The sequence below is a fragment of the Hetaerina americana genome, unplaced genomic scaffold (genome assembly GCF_022747635.1).
Source record: "Hetaerina americana unplaced genomic scaffold, ioHetAmer1.1.p SCAF_5, whole genome shotgun sequence".
Taxonomy (NCBI): domain Eukaryota; kingdom Metazoa; phylum Arthropoda; class Insecta; order Odonata; family Calopterygidae; genus Hetaerina; species Hetaerina americana.
The window spans coordinates 87,853,240-87,868,339 of NW_027287095.1; the positions used below are offsets into that span (position 1 = coordinate 87,853,240).

General features: G+C 38.9%; 1 protein-coding gene across 1 annotated transcript in view; it reads right to left on the minus strand.

Annotated features, from left to right (window-relative positions):
• Window positions 1-13,667: 13,667 nt before the first annotated feature.
• The window catches only part of sti (citron rho-interacting kinase sticky), a 40,707-nt gene continuing 39,274 nt past the window's right edge, over window positions 13,668-15,100 (minus strand). Inside the window, exon 35 of the mRNA XM_071592572.1 lies at window positions 13,668-13,792. Within this exon, the coding sequence (XP_071448673.1) occupies window positions 13,668-13,792 (125 nt within the window). The remainder of the gene's footprint in view (window positions 13,793-15,100) is intronic.

Consider the following 15,100-nt stretch of genomic DNA (forward strand, 5'->3'; position numbering starts at 1 on the left):
GATCTGAGCACATCCCAAGGTTGCTAACTAACACCCCTTAAAAGAAGTAAAGATTCAAATTCCAAAGAAACTGCGGGAAACGCCGCAACGGTGAATTTCAACGGAGTCATCCGCTAATATGCATTTCAATACAACAATTTCAGAGTGTAAAAATAATTCGCCTTGACCGAGATTCGAACCGGCATCCGGGTTTGATTTTTACACTCTGAAATTGTTGGTAAAGATTCATTTGAATATTTTTAAAATGGGATAATTTGTCTCTTTACTTATTGAATGACCCTCGTATATTAGATGAGTCTAGGACTTATTAGAACATATTGAGACAATATCTTCTAAACTAAAACAGTTTTTTCTTACAATTCGGCATTAATCCTGGAAAAAATGTGTAGATGCCCAAGGACAGTATTTTGAAGAATTTTAGGTCTTTTTGCAAATCTGTTCAATAAATTACTTATAAAAAATGAAAGCAGTACCTTTGGAACGCACCCTGTATTCTTAATTCTCTGGTCTTTTTCCAGAAGAAATTTACTTGAATACCCAAATTATATCGTTAAAACAAATTTCCCGCGATCGTCGAATTCTACCCTGGACTTCTTTTTATTCTCTCGTTATCTTGTCTAATCTTTTCTGAGATACCGAATTGTCGCAATAATGCTGGTACACTTGCTTCAAAAGGATAAATTTGTCTATGCATACTACCGTAACTGGATTAAGGTAACGCGGCACATAAAATTAATTTGGGAAAGGCGAAATTTGACTCGGCGCTTCTAAAGGTAATTTTGTTTGTGGTCTACAAGCATGTGTGCATTAGTTTTCAGCCAACTCTCGTATTTTAATATATTTTCGGAAACATTTCCCTATACTTTTTATACAAACCATGTATAAGTGCCTTACAATTTGTATTTGTACCTGAAGATGACATTAATCGTTTGAACCATAGTCGTGTAAAAATATAAGAAATTGTGGGAATATACAAAGTACGAAGTGTTATTCAAAATGAATGGAAGTAAGTTCCTTTGAAGTCAGGCCGGAAAGCATCAAATTTGAAGAAAGCTCTGCGAAAATTAACGCTGTTTTGCGCAAAGAAAAGAGTCAACATTTTACCACGATTAACGACATTCATTAACATGGTAATTGGGCTCCATCAGACGAAACGGTAAAAACGCTAGCCTCGGCAAAGAGAAAATTGTAATATGGGCAAGATTATTTCGGCTTTCGAATGGCCGAAAACATACGATATATTTGGAGTCAGCTGCGCTCCGGAAGTGATTTCAACGACTGATTTCATCGAAGATACCCGAGGGCGACCGTGAATTGTTTGGAGGGATGAGAGCTGACCGCGAAGTATTTCGCTCGCCACAATCGGAGACTTATTCAGGATCTCCATAGCAATTGTGTCAAGAAATTTAACTCCATAGTTGCAATCCTAATGGCGAGTGGATTTCTTCGGCGAAGGGTCGTATGAAGCAGGGGAGATGGAGACTGTGGTTTCTTACAACACAGGAATAATGCAAAGAAGATGTATCGTTAAGTTTCTTTTATATAAGGAGGAATGATAAAAGATAAGGAGGCATGATAAAAATACTCGAAAAGATTTTTGAGAAAAAGATATTCTAAATGACCTTATAGTTTCATGCCCCGTTTATGAGAGCAACGCACCTCTCTTTATTTCTAATTAATTTATCTTTCTAATACGATGTACAACCACATTAATTACAGGCACAACAGTAATTTCAAGTAGAGCGTTTCCATGAATATGATGAATAGGATTAGTAATTGAGCTTATACCAATTATCCCAAAATTCAATAGAAAAAACAATCACGAAAAAAGAGAATTAATTATCAATGAATGCTTTCCTGGTACAAGCAATAGCATCAATCATCTTCCTGTTCCTAGAACTGATATCCAAATTATTGAAAGACCCATCACAAATTATTGAAGTGTAATTAATAAGAGACATTTTAATAAAAATAGGACCATTTCACTTGACGAACAATGAAGAGAGGATGAATGGGAATGGAAGGAATGAGCGAGAAGTCGGAATTGGAATGAATGAAAATGGGAAATTGCGACGGATGACATGGAAATTAATAAGGTTGTCATTGATACAAGTATATGTGCATAAGAATTCAAGTGTGCCGTGATTAGTGTTTAGATTAAGAGTAGTTCCTTCCCGAATGCCTGATACATAAAAACTATCGATTTACAAAGATTACACTCAATTTAATACCTAGGCGTTAACCTCACTCACGACCTCTCCTGGTTGAAACACATACGGGGAATATGTGGGGACAAGTTAAAAAAAATTAGGATTTATTAGAAGAGTACTTAGAGGAAAAGGTCAAAGAGAAATGCTATCTTTCGTTGTTTAGGCCTCATTTAGAATACGCCGCTAGTATATGGGATCCTCGCGAAGTTGTATTAATGGCCAAATTGGATCGCGTGCATAGATTTGTAAAACGTTGTTATGATAAACTTAGTAGCGTATCCAAAATATTAAAGCAGTTAGGCTGGGAATCACTCACGGAGCGAAGGTTAAATTACAGATTGAATCTCTTGCATGAATTGGAAGGATGTCTCTTTAGTAGTGATGTTGAAAATTTACTATTTTCCCCATCGTACTACGGTATGCGAAATCATTTCAATGCAATTAGAAAGCTAAAGTGTTGATCCTTTTTCCCAAGTGTAGGTCATTTTTCCCCCGAACGATAAGGGATGAGAATAACTATAATTGAATACGATGAAGGGGGGATTTTTCTATTTTCATTCTAAGCAGCCTAGAATTTTATCATTATTTCATCAACACCTGGTTCATTGTCCATCCTGTAGCAAAGAGCTCAACTCGCATGCTTAGAGAAGTTGTTTACTGGTAGAAATCGCAGCGATAGTACCTGTAGTTATCACTATCTCGATTATTTAATTATTTCTAATGATTATGAGTAATTAAAAATAAAGAAAAAACACAGTTTTAATGCTGCGTGCCTGATGGTGAACCACCCCCTGCCACACACCCTAGCGATGGGTTGCAGAGGGCCATGTAACGTTTTCAGGTTCACATTCAGTCACCGCACCGGTGTTGGCATTACGAAGGAGAAAATTACTCTATGGTAGTACTCTTGTTTTAAAGTGTGAAGCGAACGAAGAATAAGATGGAGATGGCTTAGAACCTTTCTCAATCTCAATTACTCGAACTCTGTTCTTCGGTTTTTAAATCAAAATTTTCCAAATTCGATTTTTCAAATCATAATACTTTAAATCCAAATTTATTCTAACGAAGAGGCAACGAAATCATATCATTATTTGTGTTATTATTGTTATTATATTTTTGCATCATCATCCTTGAAACAGACGTGATAAATCCATTAAGTAGAGATCCCAGGGTAAGGATAGATTATAAAAAAATTATAAGAATCGGCTAAAAAGGAATCCACTGTAAAGTTTTATGCAGAAAGGTGTCAGTTATTTTGCTATAGTTGCACCCTATTTGGAATACGCCGCCGCTATTTTGGGATAACTTGGGGGAAAGCATTGATAAGAGAATTAGATAAAGTTCAGAGAAAATCTGATAGTTTCGTCAAAAATCGTTACGATAAGAAGACGAGTGTGACAGGCATTTTAGAGGAATTAGGCAGGGAGCCACTTGAGATGCGAAGAGAACAAGCGAGACTGCGACTTTCAGAAAGGCTCAGAGCAAATGAGTTTAACTATGACACAAAGGGGTTTGCAATGCCTCCCACCATTTGAGTAGGACAGACCACAAAGATGAGAAAAGATAAGGGAGATACATGTATACTCCGGTATACACACACACACACATTATATATATATATATATATATATATATATATATATATATATATATATATATATATATATATATATATATATAAATATATTTTTATATGTGTGTGTGTATACCGGAGTATACAGGTACATGCATTGTGTGTGTGTGAGTATGTGTGTGTGTGTGTGTATACCGGAGTATATATATATATATATATATATATATATTTATATATATATATTTATATATATATATATATATTTATATATATATATTTATATATATATTTATATATATATATATATATATATATATATATTTATATATATATTTATATATATATTTATATATATTTATATATATATATTTATATATATAACCATAAACACAGTAATCAACCCTAAGGTCGGTTTAGTAGGTGATGGTAGAGATCACCCAATACTAAGCCCTATAGGCGTGCTAAAGTACTAAGTCCCCCAGTACTAAATTCCGAAACATTCGCAAAGTCTTGACGCGGTAAATAAACAAAAATTGTTGTTTACCATGGAAACAGCCTGGACAATGTCATCAATTGGCGAGAAATCTGGGTCGACGAAATAACCAACGGTCTGTCCGGACGAATTAAAATATAATCAGACACTATTATGGTTCGGTGGTTGACATAAGACAGCTGGGAACGGGAGAAGTCCACTTATTTCGTGATATATATGAACTACATGGCTTGGGAAGCCATATTCCTATTGACCAGATAATATGTGAAGCACTTCCTTACATTATAAGATTATGTACGTACAAATAAGACGCCCTCGGGGGCGCGATGGTATGCAGAAACAATGACGTCAGCAACACGCAGTTCGTGGCGGATAGAATGCATTCAAGAATCTCGTGGGAGAGGCATTAACATTTTATCTTCGGAGGCGTTGATGATAAGGTGGCCTCGGGAATGTGCCCGATTCGACGACGCAACGCCTCTCTCCCGCAGAGGGGCGAATGCGAACTTAGCCTTGACAAATCGCTGAAAAAGCATATTCCTCAGGCTTACTATAATAATATTAGAATATAGGCCTGGTAACATGGTTCTGAAGAGAAGGATGCCAAAGAATAAACGGACCAATGTGGGGAAATTAATGTGGGAGTTCCATTAAATGCCCCACATTTGCAGAATTCGTTCAGTTTGCCCCGCCTTCAATTTTGCAATCGCGCCGTAAAATTCTTTTCTGCTCAGGTATTTGTATTCCTCTCTCTCAATACTTGAAATAAACTCAAAATATTTATTTCTGTAAATTATTTCCTCTGATATCTCGCGTGTGATCCGAGTTTAGAGCATAGAAAGCGGAATCCATCTGTTTCTTTGAGTGTTTTGGTAAACATTTGTTGATTTATTGTATACTGTCGTATCTCAATTGTTGTTTAATTTTGTATCGTTCCCTTGACAATGTTTGGGTAAACATTTCACTTAACTGAACTTGGCCCACGGAGAAAGCTAGCCCAGGACTACTTGGCGAATGGAGTTAACTGGAGGTCTCCAGTTCGCTCCAGTGCAAAGCCCTGCGAAGATACACGAAATGCGCACTTTCGGAATTGAAATGGGCCAACAATTCTCTCAGCCTCCTTTTCCATCGTCCCAATTCGATTTCACTCTCCCTTGTGCGAAGTCTCCCACTCGATAAACCCTCTAGCCTCCCCCGCCTTCCCCCGAAGGGCCCCACTTACTTGCCGACGGCCATATGGTCTCGTCAGTTCGCTTCGAGGGCCGGGATGAGCCAGCTGATCGAAGCGGATGGACTCCCGGAGTTCGTGGGACCCGCGAGGGCATATCGTCGAGGTACTCTGGAGAAGACTAAGCGGTCGAAATCACGGGCAGCTTTCTATCATTGGTGAGTGGCGATTTCATACAAGCCCACGAGCAAGCATGCAGTGGTAGATTAGGCTTCTTCGTAAACGTGTTCAGTGTATCAAGTTTCTAACTATCAGGTTTCGATCATCTAGATCTTAGGACCACTTTCCAAAATTGACGGTTGCATGTTGGTACGTATGTAGTTGGCCTACAAAAATTAGTTTGAACTGTGCTATCTCTTGCTGGCATCCGTATGCACTGAGCAAAGGGTTGAAGTACGCGATAAATCCGATCTTCAGCTTGGCTCAATTGTCATTGGTTATTGTCCTCGGGAGGTATTAATGAAGGTCCCGTAATTGTTATCACTGGGGATCGGGATGGTGTGGTGGGTAACGTACTGGCTTCCCACCCAGAGGTTCCTAGTTTGAATCCTAGAGGCGGCAGGTATTTTTCAGTGGTGTCTCGATCCCTACGATGAAGGTGCTTCGTGGAGAGCCCTTTGAGTGAGCACACCGTCCGTCGTTTGGGACGTTAAACTGCGGACCCCTTGGCGACTTTCGTTAAGAGTGGACTACTGCCCATGTCACATTTCTCTCCGCCCTTCCTTCTTTCTCATAAACCCCTAATGGCTCTAATGACCTCTGCTTTCGGCCACCTCCCCTAAAACTACAAATATTGTCGATCCTCGGTAATACTTGTAGTTTTATTAGTTTATCTACTAAGTAAATAATTTTAAAAGTTAGTTTTATTATTTAGTATCATAAGTTAAAAGTATATTTTACCTTTTACTGGGAAATATTTTCCCTAATTAAGAAATCATTCCACCATGAAAACTTACTTGTAAAATATGGCACCAATTTCTGGTGATTTTGAGAGACCACTTCTGAAATATGTAGCATCTACCAAATCAAGTGAGTTTATGTAGATTTTTTTTGCATTAATATGACCAGGAAATTAATCAGTTTTATGACATATAAGGTGCAATTACAGATTCCAATTAGCTTTTTTTTTAGATTAGCCCATGTTGAAACAAACACATCTTCGGAAAAACAATCCCAAAAGTAACCAAAGAAGCCCAATTTGTAATAATGATGCAGAGTTGTTGATATCTTATTATTTATTGAAAAAAGTCATTTTTCAAATTTCATCATTAAATTAAAATAATCTTATGATGGAAATTTAGTATGCAATTATTTATTTTGGTAGGTGTGGTAGCCACCGGATTAGATAATTCAGTTTAACTCTGAGGGGTCAGACCTGATTCCTGGTGACTTTGGAAAATTCCCAGCTTCACCGTAATTCTATTATTTTTAGTGTGGTCAACATGGAAACCAAAGGCAGCCCAAGGAAATGAACTACCTCATCTCCGTTCCTTAATTTTGGCATGATACCCTAATTTGCCAAACACACTTGCAACAGGGTTTGAGGTATTCCGTCAAACTTTTTAATCCCACATGCCTAAGGCCATTGTGAGGCGAGCTGCACTATCATAATATATAAAAATCAATCTTTGTGCTGATCACTGTGGTTACTGTTGTTCAATCGTTTGATTTAATTTTATTTTAAAATTGTTTTCAAATTTGACTTCAAGTATCATGGATTTGGGTGAAACCATTGTATATACTAAGCTTATGCTGCCTGGAATGTTATTTTCATGTTATCCAACAACATTAATAAACTCGTAGGTTGGCTTTGATATACCTCACCTAGTAATAAGCTGAATTTTATGTGAGATTCACTATTCAAAAGGATAATAATGGGGTCCAGTTCCTTTTCTTGGGCCACTTCGTGTTTTCCCAGGAAGATCTGGTACCTGAAAAATCCCACAGCATGGGTGAAGGGCAGGGGGATCTCTCTCTGAATCAAATCTAGGCCCCCAGAGCAGTAAACCAACACGCTACCACATTGGACTACCTTATCCCCTTCTTAGATTGTGAGTGATATATTTTCAAATGAGTCAAGTTAAACCAAATTAAAATAATTTCAGTAAAATCAGAATTAGCTTTAATTCCTCACCTTAATTTAACAAAAGTATTTTTCCCACAGTAAATGTTATGTCAAGAACTTGATCTATTTCTCTAGGAGATTTATAAATCATTTTGAAAGCTAATGAAAATTTAAACAAATAATTCAAACAATTAAATGAACATTTAAATTACTCTAAATAGTGTGAAAGTGCTATATTAAAGTTGCTCTTATCATTCTCTCCACATTTTTTGTATTGAAAAATTATTACAATAAGATCTCCTTTTGCGAGATGGATTAATGTGTCAATTTTTGCCTAATTCCTTCTTAATAAAATGCATTTTGACAAAATGTCAATAGAAAAATAAATTGAATCACTAAAGGTTGCTAAATTAAGTCAATTTTTAACACTTTCATTTTAGGTGAAACTATCGAAGTCTCAGCTATGTACTAGTTTTGCAAAAAGACACAGTTCTCTACATTTAATCGTGCAATATTGCAAGAGGATATTGATTTCAATCTCAACAAGAAATAATTACTCATACATTCAACAACAAGTCTGAATAACTGCCCCGTTCAGTTCGTCCCCGAGTAGGACAATCCTTCGGGTCCGATTGACTCGTCGGCTTCCGATTCGACTAGCTTCCTTTGGAAAGGATCAGATTTTAATTCGAGCCAGCCGTAGGTTTGCTCGATATCACCCGTCACCGACTAGTCGCTGGTCAAAAATTTGAACGGAAATCAGGACATGGGTCCAATACGACTTGGCTTTGAACGTCAACCCCTCTGCCTTCCCTCCTTCCGTTTCGCCTTTCAGATACGACGGGAATGCCGAGTCGGCCTCCCTCCCCATTGCTCGTCTCGACTGCAATCCCTCGCGCGGATCCGATACCCACCTTCGAGAGATACTTTGTGGATTCGATTACCAAATCAATGCCACGGTTGAATATGTTCTCATTAATGCATTAGTGTCCCCATCGGAAATAATTATTTTTCCAGGAAGCAACTTCAATTTCACTCAAATGTGTCTATCAAGAGAAGAGGAGAAAAATGTCAAAACGAGTGTAAAACGGAATGACATGGCGGAATGAAATGGATAATGCATCTCGAAAAAATAAATTTAAAAAAATACTTTCAATACATTTGTTGTCACTAAATTGAGGGAGCTTGAAGAGGAAAGAAAAGCGTGTTACCTGAGGGGGTAAGGCGCTAAGACACAACCCGGAGGGTGCGGGTTCGTTTCCGGGCGGATGAGATTTTGTGGGGTGCAGTTGTTACAATTTCGGAAAGCGAGGCAAATATTAGTATCCACTAGGCTAACGCTTTGGTCTTTAATTTTCATGGCACTGAAATCGCCCATGGATGCGTTGGCATTCAAAATACAAAGATACGTCATCGTTAAATGATAAGCACAGTGGATGATGCTATATTGGATATTGTCCGCGAACGAATCCGGTCAACTTTGACCCTCACTTTTGAGGCTTGGAAAATCGCTTTGAGAACACAATGAATTTCTATTTTTTTTTACACTGATTCCAATCTAAGTGCAATGATTAATTAAAAATAGCAATTTTCCACAAAAATAAAGTTTAATGCGACCGGTTTCAATGTTACTGCATCATGATCAGGTGACAGTTAAACCTCGGACGATGAGGAAAGATTCACCGCTGCGGGACAAACCACACCCCCCCCTATTCGACATGTGCAAGTGATAACATTCCCTCCTACACCCATTCCATAAAACCTTGCTAGGGCGCTCCCTTAAAACTATACAGTGATCCCAATCTTTACCCTTTAACTCAGTGCTTCTTTGTGCATTGATACCTTGCTCCCAGACCACGACCATGGGAAAAAACCCCCGATCTCGTCCCCTTCCTCCGGGGCCCGAAGAGCATGGCGCCGCACCGTGGGACACCCTCAACGGGACATCCCCCTCCATTCGGCCACGACGCGCTCTCCGGACTCCTAGGGTCTTTGCACCTTGTCTTCCCCAACCCCTTCCCCCCTCCCCCACTCACTTAGTCACCCATGCTGCCTCTCACCTTCCCCCCTCTTTTCCTCCACTCTCCCCTTACTTGCCTTTAATCATATATACAGGACCCTGTATACTGGACTCTGAGGTTTAACTGTCACCTGATGATGATGTAGTAACATTGAAACCGGTCGCATCAAACTTTATTTTTGTGGAAAATTGCTATTTTTAATTAATCATTGCACTTAGATTGGAATCAGTGTAAAAAAATAGAAATGCATTGTGTTCTCAAAGCGATTTTCCAAGCCTCAACAGTGAGGGTCAAAGTTGACCGGATTCGTTCGCGGACAATATCCAATATAGCATCATCCACTGTGCTTATCATTTAACGATGACACGATTTTCACAAATTCACTGATTACGTTAGCTATTGATGATAGCGTCCCATCCGACTGACGGCGTACTAACTCAAAGTACTCTCCACAAAGCACCTCAAGTAGGGATCGAGATGTTACTGAAAAAATATTCGACGCCGCTGGGATTCGAACCCGGACCCTCTGGGTGGTAAGCTAAGATGTTTCAGTCGCTGCCTGTTACTAAGAGCGATATCCTCCAACTCCATTCAATTGTTTACGCTAACGCCGAAACTGCGCTTACCATCAGGCAATCGACGGCATTTTTAGTACTGCAAGTAACCACGTTTTCGGCGTTAGCAGTTACACTTTGTATTCCAGGAAAACTGCGTACCCCGTCCTTTCCGCTATTCCCTCTTTCGCTTCTCTCTCTTAAGATGAACGTATCAATATAGCTTTCGCTATAGGCATGCTCGAGACGCACTTCATAACACAATCCAGATATTAAAATAAATCTATCGAGGAAATAAGTTAAAAAAAGAATTGTAACTGCGTAGAATCGAAATGGGGACCTTGGCCTTAGGTTTACGATACCTAACCCATGGTATGGACTCGTCCAGCCTTCTCCCCTTGTATACTGGTGATGTGATCGATGACGACTGTATGACCTCCAACTCTCTTTTATCCTTCCATTTTCAGGGCACACGCTGCGCCGAAAGGACGACGATATTGTTCAAAGACTAGAAAAAGGCGTACTAGAAGGAATTCAACGAAACCATATCCGAAGACAGCTGAAGAGGGTACAAACGAGATGAACGATGCCCTCCATAGGCTGAACACCGCGTTTTAATTCGCGGTCACTTGGATTCCCACGAAAACTGTGCCCCTCCTGCACCCCACAACCGAGGGCGTCTAATTAAATCAAAGAGATTCCTTTGCAGGCAGGAGTTCCGCACGGCGGATGCGGACAACATGAAAACAACGCATAGGGTTGGGTACGAATGGGCGCTCGGGTCCGATTCGTAGCCAATAAACACCTTGTCTCGAGCGCAAGTGTGTTTATGTATTATACTGATGCACGGTTTAGAACTTAACCGTTGCGCATTCTGGAGAGTCGACTACAATCAAGTACCTTCTGAGAGAAAACATTTCTCTCTTAAGCTCTTCCGACTTCCATACAGAGCAGGTCGTGGTGGCTTATAACTCCACGATAGGTGTCCAGGGTGCCTCCACCTCCACTGGCATGTCGTGGAGCATTCTCATTGCTAGATACTTTTTGCTCTGTCATTTTCCTTTTCTATCAGAAGTGTACCATTCCTTAATTTCTTGAGTCTTCTCGAGCCTGCGGGCACAATTCCGGACTGCATTCTCCGGATTAAGAATGGAGACATCTCTTTTAGGGTAGTACCTTCTTTCATACAGGATATTATGAGATAACACTTAAATGTGGAAAAAACTGATTCTCCTTTCCCGCTATAACTGTTATTCCAATATATGACGGCCAGTTGTTTTTGGTTCTTGATTTGGGCTGTGGTTGCATCCCTTCCCTCTGGAAGATGGAACGATTTTTTTTCATTCTGTTCCCGGCACACACTCAGGATGCCACACCACAGAATCAGAGCAGTCGCCATGGCTAGCTCAAGGGATATAGCACCTCATTAGTGGTTGTTTGTTTCGTGGGGAGAATCTCCAATGCAAGGGCCCTCCAAAACCCCTTGCATTTCTGACCACCCTTCGCAGACCCCCAAAGCTAAGTCACCTCCTTCCAGCATATTTCCCTAATCCTGAGCTGGAGTCGCCTTGCTGTGACAAAGTACACTAATACAAGCAACAGGGAACTCGAGGTAATCAACTCTATTCGAATCAAATTAGTGGAGATTGAGAATTACGAGAAAAATGAGAAGTAACATTGTGGCAGGGGATGATGAGACTTTTTCTTGGGAATGGGAAAAGGCAAAAGTGAATATGCTTCCGCGCACAACTAGCTCTGTAGTGGAGAGCCATTTGTATCCATTCACTGCAGCCACAGCTCAGCTCAAATCAAACACGTTTGAAAACTGACTTGTTCATTGGAACAAGTTTAGCATCAAAGGGAAAGAAAGCTATACTCTTTTGTTTGCCTTCTCCGTCAACTCCTCCCCATACAGTAGGGTGGTCTAATACTCACAATTGGTGGAAATTTGATAGAAAGATTTTGAGATTGTTTGTTAACTTTCAATAAATTGATCCAACTCAAGATATGCATGCCTCCCCACTTTCAGTCATACTAGCTCACATTGCTCTTTTGAAAGCAAGCAGCAGGTCAGGTGATGGAGAAAAACAGAACTCCCTTCTTAGGATATTGTCCCATAGTTGATATACAAACCTCCTGTGAGGCACAATAGTTCTAACTCTGGTGATATCAAATACGAGGGTAATTAGAAACGTTCTTTGGAATGGAATAGAGATAAACGACTTACCTGGGTGAAACTTTTTTATTTTTCACTGTAGTCTCCTTGTACACTAATGCCCTTGGTCCAGCGATGTTCCAATGCTTTGATCCCATCTCAAAAATTTGATTCTTTCAGATCTGCTAAATACCTGTCTACTTCGACTGTTAGTTTTTTGTTCGAAGGGAATCTCCATTCACCGAGGAAATTTGGAGCTTGGGAAAAGATAGAAATCTGATGGAGCCAAAACAAGTGAATAAGGCAGGTGTGGCAACACTTCATCTTATTTCACGTGTTTTTGCCATGACAACGACGTGTGTGTGGGCATACCCGGCCTTTTTTCATGTGCCTTTTGCTGTAGTTGGTCCAGGAGGTTAGCATAGTATTGCCCAGTAATTCTTTGATCAGTGGGAAGATAATCTATCAGCAGAATCCCTTTCGCATCCCAGAAAACTGAAGCCACACCTTTCCAGCCAACTGTATTGCCTTTGCTCTCCTTTGAGGTGGTGAATCAACATGTATCCACTGCTTTGACTGTGTTTTGTCTCTGGGGTATAGCAATGGACCCAAGTTTCATCTATGGCCACAAACCAGCCCAGAAAATCTTGTTGACTGATCTAAAAACGGGTCAAACATTGTTCGGAAATTTCTATTTTAATGTGTTTGTCATCCTGCATCAAGAGTCCCATCTAGCAGAAAATTTTCTCATATCCCATTCCACTGTTAAAACGCGATATGCCCATTCATATGACATCCCTCCAGCTTCAGCAATTCCTCGCACTTTCAGTCGGCGGTCCTCAATGACCATTTTATACACTTCTGCAAAAAATTTCTGGTGTAATGGCACATTTTGGAAATGGAAGAAAGCGGTGCTATATTGTAGGTTTTCTTTATGCTAAACAAATCCATAGCCAAGGATAATTTAATGCTAAAGGGGGTTAATGAAGAGTCTGGTCTTCCACAAAGAAATAAGATTGTTCAAAATGTTTAAAGGGAGGAAACAAATTGATTTCAGCTGGATCTGGAGAACTGCAATCACTGCTCTTAAAGAATTAAAAATTAACACCTCTGGTAACTCCGAGAGATCATCAAATAACATTGAGAGCACTATCATGAATATTGAAAATTTCTCTGAGTGCCAATATGCAAAGGTAACAGAAAAATTACTCAAAAAGACGTTTGTGCAAGGTGTGTCCTGAACTGCTTTACCCAAATAACAACAAACATGCCATTATCTCACAGCTGCAGTATATGTTACAGGAAGATGAGGGATTAATTTCAAAGGCCAAATCTGCAGATGAAACTGGGCTACAAACATTGTGATCCTCAAAGCAAACAGCAAAGCTTTGTGTGGAAATCACAAACAAAAGCCAAAGAGATGGTTCTAGTGGTTTTCATTTTATGATACTCGGGGATTGGTATATTCAGCATGTTGGTACCAGCAAACACAGCTGTAAATGGAGTATTCAGCACAGCAGTCAAGGCAAATGATTTTTACACTTGAACATTATTGTATTGTAACATGAAAAATGTTCAATCAGCGAACTGAGCCAAATTTCAATGACTGTCATTGATGCAAAAATGGAGAACAATCAATGAAACTCACACATGATTGTACATAAAGTTAAAAATATAACATTTAATCAAATTTGTGCATGATGAATTAAGCAAAAACCATTTTATAATCCTAAAATATAATTGATAAGCCCTCATAGCATAAAATTACGAGTACATTTTCAAAGGGAAAATCTGTCTCCAATGAGCTACTATGGCTAAGAGGAGAATAAATAAATGCTGGTGATGAAAAATACTAAAGTGTGTGGGGTGAAAATTTTTATTCAAGAGCAGTTGCATAAGTAAATTCACCAAAGATTAGATTCGATGAAGAGCAGTCAATGAATTAACCCACAAACAGATGCTGCCTTCGATTTGTTGCAGCCAAGAACAAGGACCAATTTTGTATTTAGTCTTTCAATTTTGATTGATCATATTTGATGCATGAGCATGATTTGTGGGGCAAATATTTCTCAGGTTGAAATCACATTCTGCAATGCACCTTACCTTTGACCATATACTTGTTGACCACCACATCTGTGCATGGCTCTCATTGATTAAGTCAATTTAGTAAGAACCCATGGAAAATCACACTAATTGAGTGGGGAAGATCATACATTTTTGTGATGAAATGATATCAAAACCAGCAGAACAAGGAGTAAACCAATAGACAATAAAAAAAATAAAATAATAGCTCCAATGACCCCAGAGGAAAATCGATTTATTGGGAAGAGAGAAGCAATAGATTACAAGAAAGACCTCTAAATAAGAAATTACAAAGGTATGAACTCTTACTTCCAAAAACTGCAGTAATGATTGTTTCCAGACCTTAAAAATGAAATTTGCATCATTTATACACCAGCATCCACCATTCGCTCTGGTGAACAAAACTTATATAGGCTGGGCAGATATTATGCACATCCTCTATGAAGTTGCTATAATTACTTTAGAAAAATATATATAATTAGCTATGTAAAATACCACCTGCTTCATCAATTGCATTTGTCTTGGGTATATGGTGACTTAAGTTATAGTGTACTTGTTAATCGACTTCAATGAATGCATAATACTATTTTGCTCAGTCAGCCATTTTCAAGATATGCAATAAGATAACCAAATAAATCTTCAAAATGTCTGGAAACTATTCGTTCTTTACAATTACTAAAACTTTTATTTAGTTTTATCAGAACTCTGAAAGCAAAAAT